The sequence below is a fragment of the Cyanistes caeruleus genome, chromosome 18 (assembly GCF_971803275.1).
Source record: "Cyanistes caeruleus chromosome 18, bCyaCae1.hap1.1, whole genome shotgun sequence".
In the NCBI taxonomy this organism is placed as follows: Eukaryota; Metazoa; Chordata; class Aves; order Passeriformes; family Paridae; genus Cyanistes; species Cyanistes caeruleus.
The window spans coordinates 5,562,266-5,582,659 of record NC_141718.1 but is presented as its reverse complement, the minus strand read 5'-3'; the positions used below and the strand labels follow the sequence as shown (position 1 = coordinate 5,582,659).

The window sequence follows — 20,394 nt, the reverse complement described above, 5'->3', positions numbered from 1 at the left end:
TGGGGATCGGGATCAGGGATGGAGATCGGGATGGAGATCGGGATGGAGATCGGGATGGGGATGGGGATCAGGGATGGAGATCGGGATGGAAATCGGGATGGAGATCGGGATGGGGATCAGGGATGGAGATCGGGATGGAGATCAGGGATGGGGATGGGGATCAGGGATGGAGATCGGGATGGGGATCAGGGATGGGGATCAGGGATGGAGATCGGGATGGAGATCAGGGATGGGGATGGGGATCAGGGATGGAGATCGGGATGGAGATCGGGATGGGGATCAGGGATGGAGATCGGGATGGAGATCGGGATGGGGATCGGGATGGGGATCAGGGATGGAGATCGGGATGGAAATCGGGATGGAGATCGGGATGGGGATCGGGATGGGGATCAGGGATGGAGATCGGGATGGAGATCAGGGATGGAGATCGGGATGGGGATTGGGATGGAGATCAGGGATGGGGATGGGGATCAGGGATGGAAATCGGGATGGGGATCAGGGATGGAGATCGGGATGGGGATCAGGGATGGAGATCGGGATGGGGATCAGGAATGGGAATCAGGGATGGGGACGGGTCCGTCCTCCCAGCCAGCACCTCCCTGTAACCCCCCAAGCCCGCCCTCCTCCCCCGGTACAGAAGGCAGAGCGAGGCGGCGGTAGAAAAATGTACACTTTATTACACCTTCAGGTAGGATACAGCACTATTCCTTATCATCCTACTGGGTCGAGTACAAATGTTCATCACTTATGTACAGGTTGACTTCCTAACACACTCCTGGGAGAAAGACACATCGAAAGGAAGAAAGAAAATAATTAGAAGGAAACAAACAAAAAAAAAGATGGTGACTTTATCTTCATCAACTGACCTAAACAAGAAACAATCGCCTCTTTAGACACCAAATCAGACCAGCACAACGACGTAGCCAGCAGCTCTCCCACTGCTGGAACTGTTCCCCCCCACCCCGACTTTCATGCACATCATAAAAGCTAAACACTTAAAAGTAAAACTGGGGCTAACTAAGCAATATTTTTGGATGAGTAAGGCTATACTGTACACAGTGTCACTATCCATTACCACTGCATCTGCTTTACATTTTAAACTACTCCGCTGTCAGCAATGCCAGCTCCCTGGCTGGCTGGGAAGTTTAGGGGATGGCACACGCCAGGGGTCAGAAGGGTCATGGGAATACTACTGCATGCAAAAACAGCTTAAAAAAAAAAACAACAACAAAATGCCCTTGTATTTGTAGACCTGAGGGTCCAAGAAAAAAAGTAGGCAGGACAAAAGAGGTATAAAATAAAAATATCAGGAACACCGCCTGAGCCAATGTTTACATTTGTGATCTGAACAGAACTGGCTGTACCTAACCCAACTAACACAGAGGAGCTGGCTGAGAATTCTTTCTTGTTTAAGCCATGTGGATTGCCAGGTACCAACAAGTGTGGACATACAGAGGTAAAAACAAAATACATGCTTTCCTTGCCCTTAAACAGGCTCCCTTCCTAAAAGAGTAAAAAGATCACAGAATGGAAAAATAATTTTAAAACCACCTCAGAAAAGGAATGTTGTCATTTTGTCTGGATTTTACACATTGTGCAGTTTTATGGCCAAAGTAAAATAAATCCCTTCAAGCCACCAAGGGCTTTTTGATTCCTCACTCAGTGCTGTTTGCAAAGTCTGTCATTCATTGTATGCAAGAAAAGTAAAGAAACCCCCCCACAGTTCTATGCAGCTTTTTGCTTTTTTTTTCTCCACAACAATAAGGCAAACTCATTTGGAGGAAGAGGCCACGCTCTATTCACATCCAAAATACCCACCTGAAGATACATTCATCGTTAGCTTTAGTAAAAGAATAGTACAAAAGTTAGATCTTACTCTTTACACAGTTGAAGAATTAAGTCTTAGATTTAATTTCACTATTCTCCCCTTCCCCCAGCCCCCCACCCCCCAAGCTGAAAGCCGTGTAAAAAGTACTGAACATTTAAACATGTTGCAAGAGCAGAATGAAACAGAGAGATTAGATTTTATCAGCTGGAGATTTTTCGTGACAGAAGTCCCATGAGAAACAGCCGTGGATCATCTGTGTAGCTGTATCTACTGAACAATTCTTTTACAAAAAAAAAAAAAAAAATGGGCTACACTTTAATACACATCTACTATCAACACAGTATTTACTCAGCTCATGCCTAAAATATCCATTATTTTAAAGTGAAATATGAGAATGAGCACACAGGTTGGGTGATTCAGTAAACTGTACACAAAAACTACTAACAAACATTTTAAAAGACTTACAAAAATGGAGAATGAAACCCTTTTTTTTTTTTTTTTCCTTTTTAATTACATATACTTACAGGTTTTCACATTTATTGGCTAAACTTTGCAGGGAGCACTTCAAGTCTGTGTTCTATCTTCCAGGGGCATTTACCACAGGGAAGAACAACACAGAGCTTTTGTACAGATGGAAAATACTGTGCTGTATCATCCACAGCTGGTTCTTTGTGTGGCTTCAACATGGGTACTGAGCACACACAGAACTACAGCAAGGAGTTGCACATTCCCACAGACAGGTGTGGTGTTCCAACACAGATGGATTTTACTGACATTTATGGCAGATCACCATTTCACTTTTGAGAAGCTGGGCAGAATTTCAACCTAAGTAATGCTTGCTTTATCTGGTTTGAATGAGCACAGAGAACACAGGCAGGATGCATCTTGTACAGAGTTTGAGTGCTAAACAGTTGCTAATACACAAGTTACATGTGAGTTTCCATGTTTAAATGTTCACCAGCAAAAAACCTTCTGCTACAAAAAAAAAAAAAAAAAAAATAAAAATAGAGGTGTTTTGTCTTCATTTGGATGTTTGGAGTAGCTTCTCACTTGTCTCAGCAAATGCAAAATACTGTATTTCCCTGTTATTGCAACAGTTCAACTTGGTTTGGTAGGTGCCTTTAATCTGACAGTTGGTGTCCTCATCTGTACTTTTGCTTGCTGACTCTGGGCTTCAGGTGTTGCTGGTGTCTGGGCTGGGTTCTGTACACCTGGAGCCTGAACCTGGGGAGATGCTGTGGTCACCACCTGCTGCTGGATCAGCTTTTGCTGCACGACCTGAGCAGTAGCAGTGGTTGCAGGGATCACCTGAACCTGCTGTTGACCTGCTGTCGTCTGAGAAAGGGTCACAGTTTGGGGCTGAGCTTGTACCTACACAGCAGGATGAAAAGGCAATTACAAAATAGTTTAGCATTAAACTGAGCAGTCATAACACTTCTGTTCTACAGAAGGAATCCTCCTACTTAGTATTTGCTCTCTTAATTGACAAACATCTCAGACAATGATTCTGGGAACATAAGCTCTGTGGTTTCACTGAGAACCACCATTCTATCACATTTTCTAGAACCTTATAAGTCAGAACTAAGAGCCAAAATGCCTGTAACTCAGGTCCCTGCAGTGCAAATCCAAGGACATGCCCTCAGATGCATTCAGAAGGCAGATGAAAGGTATAGAAGATATACATGAAAATACCAGATATACAGGAAAATTCCTGTACTGCAGAAGTGAAGGAGAAGGGAAAAGAACAGAGGGACAGCCAGAGGACTAAAGAGGTTAAAATGCTGACTCTGCACCCATATTGTGACAATAAATACAGCCACTGAGGCTTCCCACCAGTCTCTGCCATTACCCTTTCAGACTACAGCTGCCAGTCTCTATTGCCAATTTAGGGTAGAATAGTTTGAACTCCATCCAGACATCTAATTTTCAGAGCTCTACCCAGAGCAAGGGAGAAAAAAAAAAATAAATCAACAACTCCTTGTTCAGAGGACAAGGTAATGAAAACTGAGCAGCTTCAGCTGCCTTTGTCAGATGCAAAAGCCAAACAAAACTACAAGGACTTCTCCAGGGGAAAAATTAACTCCTGAATGATCCAAAAGGATTCCAGTGGGAAGCACTAAAAATGCAGATAAAAAGAATGCCACATACACACAAGACCATAGTTTTAAAAATACTTATCCTGGCCTAAACCTACTGCCACTGAAGTCCCTGGTGTACATGGGAGGGGAACAATTTGTCTTTTTGCCACAGACTCCAACAGTCCCAGAGTTATGCCACCACTGATGACTTCTGAAAATGATCTAGGAGCTCTTCCTGACTACAGAGGGCAACTCAACTTGTGTTGACTGATGAGTTTTCTGGTTCCTGCTGTCTACTTTGCCCTTGAAGCATTCACATCTGAGGTGGTTATCAGACAGCTTACACTTTATCACCATTTTGAGATAAACTGTCACAGATCTTATTCTCCACTAAAACACTGCACTCTAAACTGTGGCAGATTAAGAGTCGATTGCCCAGATTTTTGTGCACCAAATGGAAGAAGTTCATCCACCCTCCAAAGTTAAATCATTCCTGCCAGTCAACTGCCTAAGATATGCCTGTTGCTAATGATCTGGATGACACTGTTCTAAACAGTGTTAATTAAACTGCCTGGTCATTAGGGGGAACCAAAGCACCTGACTTTCTCCTGCCTGAGCCCCGTCTGCTACCAGCACACATTTGGAACAGCTACCACACCGTTCTGCCTTTTACAGAGCACTTGGCACAGTTCTATGAACTGAAACAAAACAACTTGTAACCTTCAATTTGTCCTAATTTTTGTGGGAAAAGCTCAGATGGTGCTTATTAGTTCAATTATTTGCTAAATTAACTATACGTCACAAAAAAAAAATTAAAAATTATTTCAGTTCTAGGAAACATTTTTAAAAATCCGTTTTTCAGCTTACCTGCAGTGATGAACAAACATTCCTACATCTATGAGAGTTTTAGACCAGAGAATACACCTCAGCTGATTCAATATTCAAGGCTTATTTTTATAGAAAGGCACTTGCTATATCCTTCAAAAATACTACCTATGCCACACATAAGGTGAAAAATACAGACATTCCCAAAAAATGTGCTTTTCTAAAGATCATGTTTCTAGTGCTATGTTTGACAAGAGTAAAACCTACCTGTTGGGAAACTGAAACCATCTGCTGAATGTTGGCAACAGTAGCCTGTTGCTGGACCACTTGGGGGAGTTTTGCAACCTGTAGTGATATGAAATAAAGAAAGATTGGATCAAAATAAAAAGCTGCTGATAGCAGCAAAACACCACATTTAGCACCACTTCTACCAAGGCCTTTCCAAAGCCTGTTCACAGTAAGCTACAGCTTGGCATTTTCAGTGAGGCTGAATGTTTATGAAACATTTTAGATCCCTGAAAGGAAGAACTTAGCTAGGGGAGGAACAAAACATTTTCAATTTTAACTACAACAGAGTAATTTCCTCTCACCTACCTATAAAATTGAACAGGTTACATTATCTGGGATATATTTTTGAAAGAGTAAGGCTTCCAATTCCTAACCCCTTTTTTTTTCCTTGGTTAGACTGATCCAGTTATGCAGAAAAGAAAATATGTGAGTTGTCACCTCACCAGATTAGGCTGTGAGGCAGCACCTAAAACAGGAGAACTCTGGCTGAATTTTCCTTAGTAAACAGAGTATGGAATCCCTTGCCTAATAAAAAAGAGTGACTCAATTATTTTACTTCAAAGAGGAAAGGTAAACTTGCAGCTCATAGTTGCTCTGACCTGCTGTAAGGCCACATATTCAGCACCAGTGAATTTTACTAAAAAGTCAATTTAAATGAATGTGTGACTAGAATTAAAATGAATGGGTGCTGAATTCTACCTCACCTGTTGTCTTTACAATTTTCCAGTCCCAGTACAGTTTAGAGGTGTAAACCTGTGTTACCTGTACCTGAATCTGGGCCTGCACTTGCTGGGTTCCACCTGGTTTCTGGGTTTGGGAAATTGGAGTTGTTAAGAACTGTGTTTTAATGGCAGGCTGTGTAGCATAAGTTACTTTTTGCTGCTGTGAAGTCTGCTGTTGGGTCTGGACTGTAACCTGTTGAGCATTTATCTGCACAAGAGAAAAAAAGGTATCAATGACTACAAAAGATAAGTGTATTTTAAAGATCAGGTATGTAGAAAAAAGATTAATTACATTTAATTATGGGAAAAAAAAAATTCTCCCATGATTAGCAATCAAAAATTGAGCACTAGATGAAAGCCTTCATGCATTTACACAAGTATTCAGAATTAAAGTGTTTAATGAAAAGTTTCTCTTACACACAACACTCACACCATACACTTACTAAAAACTACCAAACAACCAACCGCTTTACACCTAAGATTCACCCCTAGAAATCCTGACTGACTCTCTAGGAGTGTCCTGGTCATCCAGAACCAAAGCTTTACAACCACTGCAGAAGTTAATATGGGAGAGCAGACAACAGTACCTTTTGCTGCACAGTTGCTTGTCCCTGTGCAACCTGGGGCTGGATGGCTTTCTGCTGCTGTGCTGCTTGGTGGTGCTTGAGTTTTAGCAGCTGCTGGACATGCAGTGGCTGTGCAACTACTGTCTGGCCTCCTGAAAATTACAGAAATAATTAGAACTGTAAGAGTCTTCAGTTTATTGCTTTGACCCAGTAATCACAGCTTGCAAACACAGATTCTGCTTTTGCAGACTTACCTGCACAGCTTTGAGCACTAACAACCCACTGATTTTAATAAGACATGATTTTGACAGTGGAGAAAGTTTCTTATCTAAGGCCACGAGTAAGCTAACTTTTTGTTCCAACAACAATCTTTCTACAAGAATTATCTGTACTATAGGAGATTGCTATGAAATATAATTCTTCCTATTTCCATTCACATACCTGCTGCTTTCTGTGGCTGCCCAATGGCAACACTAATGCCTGCAACAGTCACAGGGAGTGTGGTGACTCCTGCAGATGACACAACAGCAGCTGGAACAGACACCACTGGAGGCTTGGCCAGAGCAACCTGTGCTGCTTGTGGAGTCTGGGCCTGGATCTGTCCTTGTGCTTGGAGCTGGGAAGCAGGAACACGAGTCTAAGCAGTAAGGAATGAAGATTATTGTACCAGCACAGACAGATTTGCTGCATATAACAGATGATTATAAAATGACAATGTCAATAAAATGACATTTCTAAATGTAATGGCTGCTGTACAGTGACACATTCAGAGATGGTATCAATGGTTAAGTACAATGTAAAGCTATTTATGTTACAGCAGCTCCTTCTGAACCGCCAGAGCAATGCAAAGAGCACTTGTGAATGTGAATGATCAAGACCCAGTTCATTTAAACCAGCCAAGAGTGAAATGTTTGAGACCTTGCCAAGCCAAAGCCCACTCACCAGGCGTGCCACTTGCAGGTTGGTGACCGTAGTGCCCGTGAGCACTGCACCAGGACGAGGGGCTGTCACAGCAGTGAGCTGCTGAGTTTGCTGCTGCTGCTGCACTTGCACTTGTGCTGTTTGCTGCTGTGCCCCTTGCTGTGTCTGCTGTGCTGCCTGCTGCTGCGGGAGCTGCAGCTTCTGCTTCTGCAACTTGATCAGCTGCTCCTGCAAAAATCAAACACTTCCATCATTTCCAATGGTTTATGTTACAGGAGAAAAATGGAGGTGAATCCAAAGCTTAAAAGGAGAAACATTCTGTACCAGACTAGAGCTAAGATCGAGTATCTAAAATGTAATTCTTTCACACAATGGCTTCCAGTGAGCAACAATAAATGCTTTCCATCCTGCCCTACTCTACTATTGAAAGCACTGTCAGACTCACTGCCTGCATGAAATTTTAGTAGGATGAAATTGAAGAGAGAAATACATCTCACTCTAGCCCAAGAAAACAGGACACAACACACACTGCTAAGGAAGCTTACAGTAATGACAGCAATGTGCTACATTATGTGCTAACACTTCATGAGCATTTCCTCACCTGTGACAATTTTCCTACAGTTTTTATTTGAGCTGGAGACTGGGCTTGTGCCTGAGCCTGGATCTGTGGGACTTGCACCTGAGCAGCCTGCTGCTGCTGTTGTCTCAGAAGCTGGAAGTGAGCAGGGGTGATGGTTTTGCCTGACAGCTGGACTGTTGGTGTAGCTGTGAATAAAGAAAAAAACAAAACGTTCAGATGATATACTTTTTAAGATTCAGTTTAATTCATTCATTTCACCTGACAAGTCAAGCTGTTAAATGCTTATTTTTCTGCTCCAGCACACTTTGTGGATTTACTACATGTAAGAACACATTATCATGAGCATGATGTAAAAGCAGAGTAGATCATAAAATACAAGCACCTTTCTTCACAATGGTTTTTAGTCAAGACAGTCAATTCTAATGTTTTACTGCTAGATTATTCATAATACTTTTAAATTGCAATGCCTAGGGGCCAAGCTCCCTATTGCCATACTTCATCCAGAAATACTGGAGAAAAATGTAATCTGAGCACCAACAATAAAGCAAGTTAAAAATCACAGCCTATTTTAATTGTGTCCCAGACTTCCTATATTTTGAGCCTTTGGTGCTGGATCTATAGGAATTCTGGGGCCCTTTATGCACTGCTGGAAGAAGTCCCTGAACACAGGATCATTACCTGGTGTAACCTGGGTCACCAGAGACCTTGTCTGGGTCTGCACAGGCGTGAGGTTGGTGGTGACCACAGCAGAAGCTGTCACTGAGGTCACAGCACGCACGCCCTGGGTGGAGGCGATGGTCACCAGCTCGCTGGACGCCGCCGGCGCCGCGGCCGCTCGGGGCTGGCTGTGAACCACCTGGGCAGTGGCGGTGCCTCCCGAGGTCTGCAAGGGAACACAGCCATCACTGCTCCGTTCCCACCCCTCACATACAGCTATGGAACCTTCTGCACGTGGCACTGCCCTCTAGGTAATTTTAAAAACAAGCATGAAAAATGCAGAAGGAAAAAAGCCCCAAATAATCTGTCTAATGCATCTGTTTGGATGCATCTGAAAATCAGCATGTGGTTATATCTTTTTCCAACATGCTGATCACCAAACCCTTCGCTCTATTACAGACATTTGACTTTAGTACCTTTCAATATTTTGCTTTATATTCCATAGTATTAAACCATTAACATAATAATAAAGATCGTAATTAATAAAGCACAAAATAGTTACAGGCTGAAAATGTTAATGACATAATACATTGCTCTTAGCAGCACTTGCCTATGAACTATTTTTACCAGTATTAAACATTTTTTTCTGATGAACCATTCCAGTGTGTTCTGATGTTTTGGTGAGAGAGGTTTGAAAAAGAACTCCAAGATGCACATGATGTTTTCAAGAAGCAGGATTTCTCACAACATGGAAAAAGCTAAAGGTATGCTGATAAAACATGCAACCCAGGTGTCCAGGGACACAACTAGTGACAGGATCTACTCACAGTCAGCGTCCCAGGTATAACAGGTGAGGCCAGACGCTTATTGATGGGCTGGAAGGTAGCGGCAGGGACCCCAGCAACAGTGTTCACAATCACATTTCCACTCACTGTAGCTGAAAGCAGGATTAAATGTGAGATTCTGAAAGTGAAAATCCCAGTATCTCATCACCTCCTATGCCCAATTATAAAGTCTCCTTACCAGTCTGGATGCTCGTCCCCGTCACTGCTGTTTTGATGGTGCCTGCCTAATTAGAAGACAATTAAGGTAACAGTTCAGAAAAACAATAAAAGAAAACTGAGCATTGCTTAACACAATGCTGTATTCCAGAAGCGACAAAATAAGAAAAAAGCAATGGAACACACAGAGATTTCTGCAGTTGTCCATGGACTCTACAGATCACAGCAACTAATGCATACATGTATCAGGATTCTGCCTCACTTATGAGCCACTGTAGACCAGCCAAGTGTGTGGTAAACCCTGGTCACTGGACATCCCTGTTAGCAGAAGAAGGGGTCAATACCTTACTCTGGTACACCACAGACAACCACTCATACAGGAAAATCACTGAGCACTTCATACACAGTAATGCTTGTGGGTGAGAACACATCCTCTGTGTCTTTCTGGAAAAGCTCTTGTACTCTTGCTCTTCAACAAGCAAAATAAATCCACCACTGCCTGCACACATTATTACACAAACTGGATTAGCTCTAAATACAAAAGCCACAGACCAGTCACCAGATTCTTTCAGACTAGATTTAGGAAAACATGAGAACCTTGCACAAATTTGCAGTAAAAGCACCATGGTATTTCCTGTAGGATGCATCAATTCACTTGCCTTGCAAAGTTAATGAATCTTTGGTTTTTAAGCTCATTAACTGAGTAGTTCTTACAGCTACATTCTCTTCTATTCTCTGTATTCTGCAAGGTCTCTGTACAAATACTTCTCGTTGACATCTACTCACTCAACATTCATTAAATGTTTAATTAAATTAATTAAAGTCAAAAGTGAAAAAGGAAATGCCATCTTTGCATGGTGTTTTTCTACCTCAGAATGCCAAGAGCTATTGTCTACAATGGTATGAAGTCTTAATAAATCAGGGAACCAAAAGATACCCAGTATAACCAGAGAAAGCAAACAAGAAGTATCTCTGATCTCACTATACTGACTTAAAATTCTCTCTCCAGAGAAAACAGGACACAAATACAGCACACACAGAAGAACTGAAGTTACTACATCAGAGACACGGAGCTCTCCCTTTCTTACCAATACTGCTGTGTTGGCCACAGTAGTGACTGCAGTCTGCACCACTGCCTGTGGCTGCTGAACTACCTGTGCCTGTGGCTGTGGCTGTGGCTGTGGCTGGGCCTGCTGCACGGGGGGCTGCTGGGGGGGCTGCTGGCCCGCCTGGGGCTGCTGGGGCTGGGGGCCCGTCTGCTGCTGGGCCCTCTGCTGCTCCGCCAGCGCCTGCAAGGCAAGGGACACCTTCAATCTTCAAGCATGGAACAAACAAGATGTGTTTTCTTTTAAACAAAATAAAGCAAGAGATAAAACCTCTTTAATTCTGACCAGAGACAGCCCACAAAGATGCCTTGACTCTTCAAGTCCAAGTTACACAACTTGACTCACTTCAAACTACAAGCTGTACTCATGGTTTTATGGCTTAGAGCATAGCACAACAAGCAACTTATCATCCACAAGCAAGGACAAGCAGTTCTTTCTGAGGAACATAAGAAAGGAGGTTACAGAATGCTCCAAAATTAAACAGCATTTTTACACATTTTAGTATCTTTTGAAAAAATATGTTCTTCATTGTCTAAAGGGTCTGAGTGTGAGCAGAAGCCCAAGGAAAGGTCCCACTTTGGGCCTTGGTTATCTAAACCCCTGTACATGAACAATGTGCAGCTGCTCATAACATCCAGTGTACTGTTAAACTTCTCCCAGGAGACAGTTTTGCTCCTACCTCATCTGTTGCCTAATTTTTTAATTACTGCAGTCATTTGTGCAGCAGAGATGGGACCATACCTTTTTCTCTTTGGCAATGCGCTCTGCTCGGAGGGATGCGACTTGAATTGGAGGGAGGGGCTTATCATAGTTGATTCCACTAGAAATAAGACAAAACACACAATATTTAGAAATAAATGAAACCTTAACAAAAGAGCAATGAGCACTTTTATGCAACTTATAACTCCTTCAAGATAGGGAGTTCTCACCTTTCTGCAAGCACTGATGCGTGCTTTGGATTCTTCTGGAAAGGATTCATGCCAAGTCTGAAATTGAGCAAAATTGTATTACTGGAGGCAGAAAAAACCTTAAAAACAGTATTTCATTTCACATATTTCAGCATATAGCACTGCAGTTTTGGTGAAGTTTCCATGATATTCCTGCCAGTACTGGAGCCTGCATACAGATAGACATTTAAGAAAGACTCAGAGTAAATACTAAATAAATAAAGAAAAACTGCAGGAAGATACACGGAAAATAATGTACTACTAAGCAGCATAGACAGCAAATTGTTTACAATTCAGGCAAATGGATAGATATAAGGTAGATTATAAAAGCTCCTACTGAGTGCAGTTCTGCTCTTAATGACAAAGAGCTAATTCCTGCAGTGAAACCCAAACACATGAAATATGGAGGTGTTTCTAGTAACAACACAGAGAGAGAGATCAAGAACAGGGACACAGAGTGTAGAATAACTGTGTTTTGAGAGCCATTCAAAACAGAGCTTCCAGGAGATGAAATGATCCCAGGTAAACTTACAGAGGTTTGATAGGTGGACTTCTTTTCCCTGCAATCATTTTCATCATCTCAAAATGATTAGTATAAAGCTGTGTGTGGGTTGCACCCTCATCTTGAGCATAGATCTGATTGGTACGAAGTGGGCGACTGTTTTTAGTCTAAAAAAAGAAAACAAACCAACTTTCAATTGCAAACTCACCCAACAGGGCATTTTGTCTATGTTTAAACACAAGGCGCGCTCGTAGATTATTTAAAAGCACTCTCCAACATATCTATCACAGACTGGTTCCTGCCTCGTGTCACTGATAACTTACTGTCACACAAAACTCTACGGGAAATATATAAAGAAAGAGCAAAATAAGGAGCAGTTCTCACGGTCACACTGGCATCAGCACTTGGGGACATACAAAATGGCAAACTCTAATTTGAGAAAGAATCTTTGCTTTAGTTTAGATTTTGCAAGTTTAATTCATTACCCAAACCAAGAGCCCATTAGTTTATAGTTATGCATAGCGCACACGTAAGATAATAAAACAAAACCATCACTGCACTGCTCTCCCAACAAAGCTAGGTTAACATCCACACACCATGCCAGTCTAACATTTGGTTTCTCCTAAGCAGAAACTGCCAGTCAGGGACAAACCTCCTTAGCAGTCAGAGAATGGGACTACACCCAGAAGTTCTGGATTCTCTACCCAACTCTGTCGCTAAATTGCTGTGTGGTTTGGAGGAAGGTGTTCACAGTCATGGAATTTGTGTTTGTTTCTGTAGCATCCTATCATCCTCATTTACTACAAGGTGTTTCAGGCATCAAATTCACTATGTATTTGTAATCCACTTAGACTCTAGCATGAAGTTCATTCTTACAGATCTTAAATACCATCAGGATAAGATACATGGTGGTGGTTTGGTGGAAAAATGCCACCAAAGTGGCAGTTTAAGTGAAATCACAAACTTCTTGCATGATCTAAAATTTATCTATCAAATCCAAAAGCTGAAGTCTGGTGTCAATCCACTGTATCAACAAAGAAAGGAAAAATAAATTTGGAATTTTAATTAATGTTTCAGAACTCAAGTAACACTCAACATGGATCTCATATGAATTATCTGCCCACCTCCATTGCTGCTAAATACCACAGTGTCTAGATTTGATTTTGAAAGAATACCAATGCACACCTTATAAATACTTTTTGTCTTCTTTTTAGGATTAGCTTCGTACATTAGCTGTAAAATAAGAAGGAAAGTTAGATGATCTTTTGTGGAAGATTTTGTTCAGGTGCTTTTTCTTTTCAAAGAAATCACATAAAATAAGTGGAAATCCTGATGAGAATAATTTAAAAAGATCTTTTAAAAGTTATTTATTTACACTGTTGAAACGTTTAACAAAAAACAAGTGTTTATGGAGATAAGGAAAAAAAACTCTACAACTTAAGGTAAAAAAAAGACGCATCATTCCAGGTGAACTCACCTTTCCTTCCTCCCGTGGGATTATGACATTCTCGTATCGGCTGCGGCACTGCTTGGGCGAGCGATAGACTCTGCTGCAGGAGTTAACAACATCACTGACCAGGTCCCAGTTGGGAGTGTGTGCTGGCGACACAACAGCAAGGTTTAAAGGAAGCTCCAGCAGCTGCTTCACTGCCTGCAACAGAGAAAGGGACAAATGCATCAGGTGACAAATCGTTGCCATCCTCCAAACCTTCCCTTACCTGTGTCTGCCCACACACCGTTACTACAGGGGACAGCTCAGGGCTAAGGCTCTGTGTTCAGCTACAGTCACAGAGAATAAATAAGCATTAGGTGCCTTAATGCTGACAGATGTGCAGGGGAACAGTTGGTATGAGAGGGACAGAGAGCTGCTATTTAAGTGCTGCTCTCCCCTTGAAGGTGGGAAGAACCTTAGCTGCATTATCCAGTGTCCTGCCAGCACAACTAATCTGAATAACAGTAAGTGGCTTCTAAAATAACAATAGGGCTTAACAATACATTTTGTAGTTTAACCTTTAATTTCTCCTTAGAGGAGCACAAATGACAGGTAATTTGTTCCAGGTTATGACAGCAAAATGCCATTAAGAATTAGAAATAACGTTGGAAGAGATAAAGTGCAGGAATAAAAACATAATGACAGCAGAAGCTGCAGGTATCATCTGACCTGCAGAAGTGCCCAGTCTTCGCTGATCAACCACTCTGGATTATCCTGTCCAGCCTCAGTAGCTGGTTTGACAAGAGTTGGCAAAGGCTTTGCAAACTGTGTCTGTTGCTTCAACAAGATGTTCTTCTTTTGCTCCTTGCCCTCTCGCCGCATTTTCAGCATTCCGGGAGTTGCTCGATCGAAGAGTGAACGAGGTGGGATAACTGTCTCCCCATGACGCTGCTTCTTCTTTCTACCTGCTGCTAGGACCAAAAATAAAGCATTATTGGTAGATACTGTCATTTTTTGATTCCTCTGCCTACAGCCTCAAAATGCTGATACATGTTCAGGGTATTCCCCACTGCCACTGAAAAGCAGTCAGGAACTTAACAGAGCCTGTTATAGAGTAAGACCAGCCCTGTCCTAACTGACAAAGTAGAATGTCTGCTTTCCAGAACTGTCCTTTTAAGAACACATTTATATCTAAAGACACACTGTAAGAATTGGGCCTTCCAATGATTCTACTGTTTCAAGGCCATGGTGAGACAAGAATTTTCATCCCTTCAAACATGCAAATTTGATCTTTACTGGACCAGACATATTGAAGATACGATAACCCCCCTGATTTTTTAAACTTTCAGCAATAAATCTTAGAACAGTTTTGAGTATGCACTCACCAGAGGGATCTGTTTTGTGTCGTTTACGCTCCTTCCTGACGTACACTGGAGGCAATTTTGATTCTGGAATAGGGGTGGTATCATACATCAGGCACATAACAGAATCTATGTAGATATCATTGTCATCCTGAGGTGGAGTAGGAGGAGTCCAGAGCTGCACAGAATAAAGTTTGTAATTACTGCAGTGTTAACTCCCCACTAATCTTTATGTTTCATAAAATAAAAAGCCTGTTTAGGCTGACAGGTGTTACTTTTACTTACTGGCATAATTTCAGTTTGTCCATCTGGACCTTCATAAACATATTCCTACACAGCAAAAAGAGAACATAATTCAGATGATCCAACTGAAACCTGAAGGGTAAAGGTATGCTCAGAGTACCTGTTAAGAAACAACTATTTAGAAAAAGAAGACTAATGAGCAATTACTTTGTTGTACGCATCCTCTCGAGTGTAGGTTAGAAGTTCCTCTTCATCCTCCCAAAGCATTTTTTGCTCTCTTTCCTTTAATTTCTTCATGTGCTGGACTTCCCAGGCTTTCTTTGCTGTTTTCAGTTCCACCTAGATTAAAGTCAGATTCTTTAGAAATTTTATACAGTAACAGACACTGGATTAGAAGTCATCAACTTGTAATTTCATGGATAAATGCCTTGAACTTTGACATATTCAAACACAGGAATCTTATAGCAATTTCTTAATATGTACTTTCACAATCATTTAGAAGATATTTCTTGGTCTTTGTTGAGGGTTTTTAAAGCATCAATATAAAGCAATCAAAGAATTTCAGTTAAACAGTGAAGACAACCAGAACACAAGCTCACTGAAATTAATGAAATTTTTTCCCCGCTATCAATGGAGTACAACAAATATTTGCTGAGCTGGGCTGAAAGCAATTCCCATTTTATAAAAAGGAAATTAAAAACTGACACCTGCTTAAACCAGAGAATCCCAAAATAATGAGCTCTCTGTAAGACACTGCTGCTCATAAGGTATAGCAAGAAAAGATCACAGAAATGCCTACAATATATTCCACATCATTGGAGAAACTTCTATTTCATATTGAAAATATAATAAATGTTGTTCTGTGACAGAATAACATGGAAAAGAAAGATTTGTTTTACCTCACTCAACCGTGGCTCATTGTCATCAACTGAACCGTGGAAGAGCTCCAGGTAATTCAAAGCGTATTTCTCAATTGGAGTCAGCTGAGGGAAGTATCAAAGGGAAAAAATGTTACTTTGAGGATAATAAAAGAAATGTTACATGAAGTATCAAAGCTCTCCTTAAAACTCATCTTAACTTTTTAAATCGGTAGGAGACCTCTCTTCCATTTAATGGGAGAAACAACAAAGCTGCTTTAAGGTCAGACTGCAAAGAAATTGAAACATTTGAACTAAACATTACTTTTTAGCTAGATATTCAAGGGAAGTCACTGTACCTGATCCACAACAGCAACTAACTCCTGCAGCTGTGAGGGCTCTTCATTGTATTTTGACTCGCAGAGCTCTGAGATTAAAGGTTCAATGCTAGACTCAGATCCCGTTTCTTGTATGTGATCATTTGACTCTTCATCCTCTCGTTCAATGCTATTGAGGGCCTTTCAGAAAGATGTATTTTAAAAATAAATAAGACTTCAAAAATATGGAAAGAAACTCCATAAGGAGTTCACTGAAATGCAACACAAAATTTCCTAAGTCTCTTCTGTAGCAAGAGAAACCGTCCCAGAAATTATAAAACTCAGCTTTGGGCTTTTGGAAGTTTTGTCACAAAGCAAAAGACAAAAGAGCATAAAACTACCAGAAAAAGAGACTGACCAAATTTACCCAAATGAAGTGGGATTAGGCAGCTTTTTAAAACCAATGTTGCATAGCTGTATTTTTAATGTGTGTGTTAATTATTACCTCTATGAATGGTCTTGCAACTTTAGGTGAAATATTTTCTGCTGGAGACGGCTCTTGAGAAAGTACTACAAATTCTTCTGCTTTCACTCTAAATCCAGAATCCTCCATAGGAGAATGAACCTCAAACAATTCCTGAATTGTTTGCTTGGTAAATAGAAGGAAAAAAGAGAAATGCATTCAATTTTTGGGAGCATTCTATTTGTTTTCAATATCAGGAGCACCAGCCAGGATAGTCTGGCTTCACCAGAGCAGTCACTGTCTCGTGTATCTTGAGAGCAGCAATTCAGAGCCTATCTCTCTAAATATCCAAACTTATTTCACATTTTTAAAGCTGTTGAGACCTTCATCCTTACAAGCTCTGCAAAATTTTGCAGCAGGGTGAAGAAAACACAATATATTATGTCATGGGTGATGTCTGTGCATCATTATTCAAATAACAGAACAAAACAGATGGACAATATTTCAAAGAATGTGGCCCCAACACTGAGAGTTCAAGCAATCATGAAATCCAATATGCTTCTTTATTAATTCTAGCCCAGCCAGACTTCTATTAAACTGCTATTAAACACTCCAACACAGATGCTTGAGTTTATTAAATACTGCAAAATGGCTATTTCAATACATTCTGAATATTAACTTACCTGGGTTAAAAAGGCCATTGAATAGTCATTTCCCTGAGCAGCTACTTCTCTGATCAAGTCCTTTGTGCCATTTTTCAAGAGTTTCTCTTCTACAGAATTACCACTGACAAGCCTAAAAAACAAAAAGGAAAAAAAGTAGAAATCTGGTAAGTAATTTCCAAACCAGCTTTCAGAAACAAAAAGACAAACTGTCCTTAGAGAATACCACTAAATACTTAAAATGTGGTAGCATATGGGAGTTTTTTTAGTTATGGTGCAGGCCCAGAAATAAACATACTACCACCTTTACTTTAGAGTTTTCTTTTAATAGTTTATATAATAAAAAAACAAAACAAACCTAACCAAAAATCAACAATGAAAAGGATTCCATAAAAATTCCATGTACACCAAGAGACAAAACCCATGCAGATATGATTCATTTATTACACTTTCTGTGAAACCCTCACATTTTTTCATAGGATATCTTGGCATCTTTTTTATTGAAGGGAGGTGGTTTTCAGCACTGTTTCCACTTTATTCCAGATCATACAGGGCAGCACTATCTGAACTAACCTGACATCAAAACATGTTAAAGAGCAGATGTTGACTGTCACCATCACCTGTATATATGGATATCTTTACATCTCCCAATTCTGTCACACCATTCCTGAGCTTTTGCATCCATCACTGGGTTCAGATCATTGTCATAGAACACAACAGTGTCTGCCTCGACAAGATTGACTCCCGTGGAACGGCTGTGAGAGGAGAGGATGGCACAGAAAATGCGCTTGTCCCTGTTGAAAATTTTCATCAGCTCCTACATAAACAGAATAAAAGCAAGGACTAAATAAACCATACACCAAAATAAAATACCAAACCAAATTCACTATAGCCTAATAAAAAAAAATGGATAAAAACACGTCAAGTGTTTCAAACTGAGCACAAAAGGAGGCAAATTTCCTTTCCCTGCTGTAGTGTATAAAAGCCTGGGCAGCACATATTGCTGTACCAGTGGGAAGCTGGTAGGGAACACTTACCTGCCGTTGTTCCTGGTTGGCATATTCATCAATCCTCACAAAGGTGAGGAAATGGAAATTCAGGAACAATTCCAGTATGTCCAGCATCAGAATCATCTGTGACAAAATCAGTACACGGCGCCCTTCAGATTTCAACTTCTGAAGCAAGACAGCAAGAGCTTCTAATTTTCCTATAATTCAAACAGAAAAACCAATAATTGTTTTATATAGCAATTCCATGAATGTGATAGAGGAAATTACTGAAATCTTCCCAGCAAATGTCCTTTACCTGAGTCATACTGCACCAGCCGGAGGTCAGGGAACTGCAGCAAGTGAGGAGTTGTCAGCTGTTGCAACTGATGCAAGTGTGGAGCTGCCCTCTGCCTCAGGCTGTGCTTAAGGAGTTTCAGTCTGTGACTGTATGAAGGGGGAGGATTTGCTACATAGAAACATGGGGGAGCAGCAACTGCAGTGGGCAACACGAAGAGAGCCCTGCAAGAAGCATCAAAACAAGGCAATACCCATTTAAAAAGGTACACACAAAATGGTCATCAATAATCACAGTACAGCAATAAAAGTCAGGCTTGGCTAAACGAGCCTCTGCCTGCATCTCTGGGTCTTAACTCGTTAGTTGGGTCCAAGCACAACCTATTCAAGTAAATCTAAAGCATAAGAATGTAAGCCTAAATATAGCCAGCTGAACTTGGGCTTGAAATTAGGAAAGAGGCACTGAAAACACTTATTTATGATGATCCAAAGGAATCAGAAGTGACTTATTTTTACTTCCACGCTGCACATGATTTACTGCTAAATAAACCAGTCTAAACCAAATAAGCTCACCAACATAAACAAGGTTTTAAGCCTTTTTGTAAAGTGTTTTAAAAATAACTAGATGTATAAAGGTTTATTAGGCAGAGTCACACATTACCTGTTAACAAGATCCTTTAGAGATTCCTGTTGCTGAACCAAACCCAGGATCATTTCCCGCAAGGGGTTACTTGGGCCTCCGGAGGCACTTGAGGAAAGGCAGCAGTTGACAAAGCCAGCCCACCTCCAGCTGTTGCCCTCACTGGAAGGCAGCTGGGAGGCCTTTCTGTCCCCAGCCAGGCAGCAAGCACTCAGCACATCCCGGCCGTACATCGGGGCCCGCAGGCAGCGGCGCTCGTTGCCGGAGAAGATCCTGTCCAGGCGCTCCTTCAAGAGCCGGTTCTTCTCCTCATACGTCTCCTTTGCCAAGAGAAGGTGAATAAAAACAACATTTGCTGCTCATCACAATAAATGAGGGATCTGAGGTTCTTTAGAATGGAACTATCAGGATCAGAGTATAGAGCCTAGAGTAGAACTATTACTTAGACCATTATTAAAGGTATACATTTCAGATAAAATCTGAAGACTATACCTGAATTCAGTTCATATTAAAGAGTCAATTCTACCTTAGTTTACTATCTTCTTGCTTTTTAAAGGTACATTTTCATAGCTTTTGATATATTCTTGATGTTCCCCTATGCTTTGTAAGTTGCTTGAGTATCTTTTCTAAAACCTTGTTAAGATTAGAAATCTATAAAAATTTTCCCAATTGCCATTATGTTCAAAACACAAAAAACCCACACAATTTCTTTATGTACGCATTACTACATAATTAAAATATATTACAGTTACAAGAACCTGTCTATCACAGCACAAGAAAGCTGTCAGCTGCTTTTATACACCAGATTATTTTATCTATGGATTACAAATGCAAATGCATCAGATCTGTCAACCTGAAATATGGACAGAAGTTGGGATATTTACCTACTCTGTAATCATCAAAGTTCCTAATTAATTCCAACTTTGAAAATTATAGCTTTCAACTATTACACAGACTTATTATTGATTCTGAAAAGTTGTGTTTCCACAAGAAAATAAAAATTGAATACCTGTGACTGTCCATGCAAAGGTGCTGGTTTTAACACTGCTCCCATGTCACCAGATGGCAAGTTAGTAACTGTAGCTCTACCTGGAATACAAACTGAGGATAAACCT

At 40.9% G+C, this 20,394-nt stretch overlaps 1 protein-coding gene across 17 annotated transcripts in view; it reads right to left on the bottom strand.

Moving 5' to 3' along the window:
* Nucleotides 1–657: 657 nt before the first annotated feature.
* Nucleotides 658–20,394, bottom strand: part of LOC111936489 (E1A-binding protein p400) — a 46,886-nt gene continuing 27,149 nt past the window's right edge. For 4 of the 17 annotated variants that reach the window (XM_086856521.1, XM_086856528.1, XM_086856519.1 and 1 more), the window contains 29 exons: nucleotides 20,289–20,380; nucleotides 19,301–19,599; nucleotides 18,662–18,864; nucleotides 18,394–18,563; nucleotides 17,977–18,173; nucleotides 17,378–17,489; nucleotides 16,737–16,880; nucleotides 16,274–16,432; nucleotides 15,957–16,040; nucleotides 15,265–15,396; nucleotides 15,100–15,144; nucleotides 14,839–14,992; nucleotides 14,183–14,421; nucleotides 13,499–13,672; nucleotides 13,207–13,254; nucleotides 12,052–12,188; nucleotides 11,502–11,558; nucleotides 11,314–11,392; nucleotides 10,555–10,755; nucleotides 9,489–9,534; nucleotides 9,293–9,402; nucleotides 8,487–8,691; nucleotides 7,830–7,993; nucleotides 7,250–7,456; nucleotides 6,749–6,944; nucleotides 6,329–6,459; nucleotides 5,782–5,949; nucleotides 4,999–5,076; nucleotides 658–3,199 (listed from right to left, as the gene is read on the bottom strand). In XM_086856521.1, coding sequence (XP_086712647.1) covers nucleotides 2,927–3,199; nucleotides 4,999–5,076; nucleotides 5,782–5,949; nucleotides 6,329–6,459; nucleotides 6,749–6,944; nucleotides 7,250–7,456; nucleotides 7,830–7,993; nucleotides 8,487–8,691; nucleotides 9,293–9,402; nucleotides 9,489–9,534; nucleotides 10,555–10,755; nucleotides 11,314–11,392; nucleotides 11,502–11,558; nucleotides 12,052–12,188; nucleotides 13,207–13,254; nucleotides 13,499–13,672; nucleotides 14,183–14,421; nucleotides 14,839–14,992; nucleotides 15,100–15,144; nucleotides 15,265–15,396; nucleotides 15,957–16,040; nucleotides 16,274–16,432; nucleotides 16,737–16,880; nucleotides 17,378–17,489; nucleotides 17,977–18,173; nucleotides 18,394–18,563; nucleotides 18,662–18,864; nucleotides 19,301–19,599; nucleotides 20,289–20,380 — 4,304 coding nt within the window. In that variant the 3' untranslated portion in view covers nucleotides 658–2,926. The remainder of the gene's footprint in view (nucleotides 3,200–4,998; nucleotides 5,077–5,781; nucleotides 5,950–6,328; nucleotides 6,460–6,748; nucleotides 6,945–7,249; nucleotides 7,457–7,829; nucleotides 7,994–8,486; nucleotides 8,692–9,292; nucleotides 9,403–9,488; nucleotides 9,535–10,554; nucleotides 10,756–11,313; nucleotides 11,393–11,501; nucleotides 11,559–12,051; nucleotides 12,189–13,206; nucleotides 13,255–13,498; nucleotides 13,673–14,182; nucleotides 14,422–14,838; nucleotides 14,993–15,099; nucleotides 15,145–15,264; nucleotides 15,397–15,956; nucleotides 16,041–16,273; nucleotides 16,433–16,736; nucleotides 16,881–17,377; nucleotides 17,490–17,976; nucleotides 18,174–18,393; nucleotides 18,564–18,661; nucleotides 18,865–19,300; nucleotides 19,600–20,288; nucleotides 20,381–20,394) is intronic. The other 13 variants (XM_086856524.1, XM_086856529.1, XM_086856520.1 and 10 more) reach the window with 9 other exon arrangements.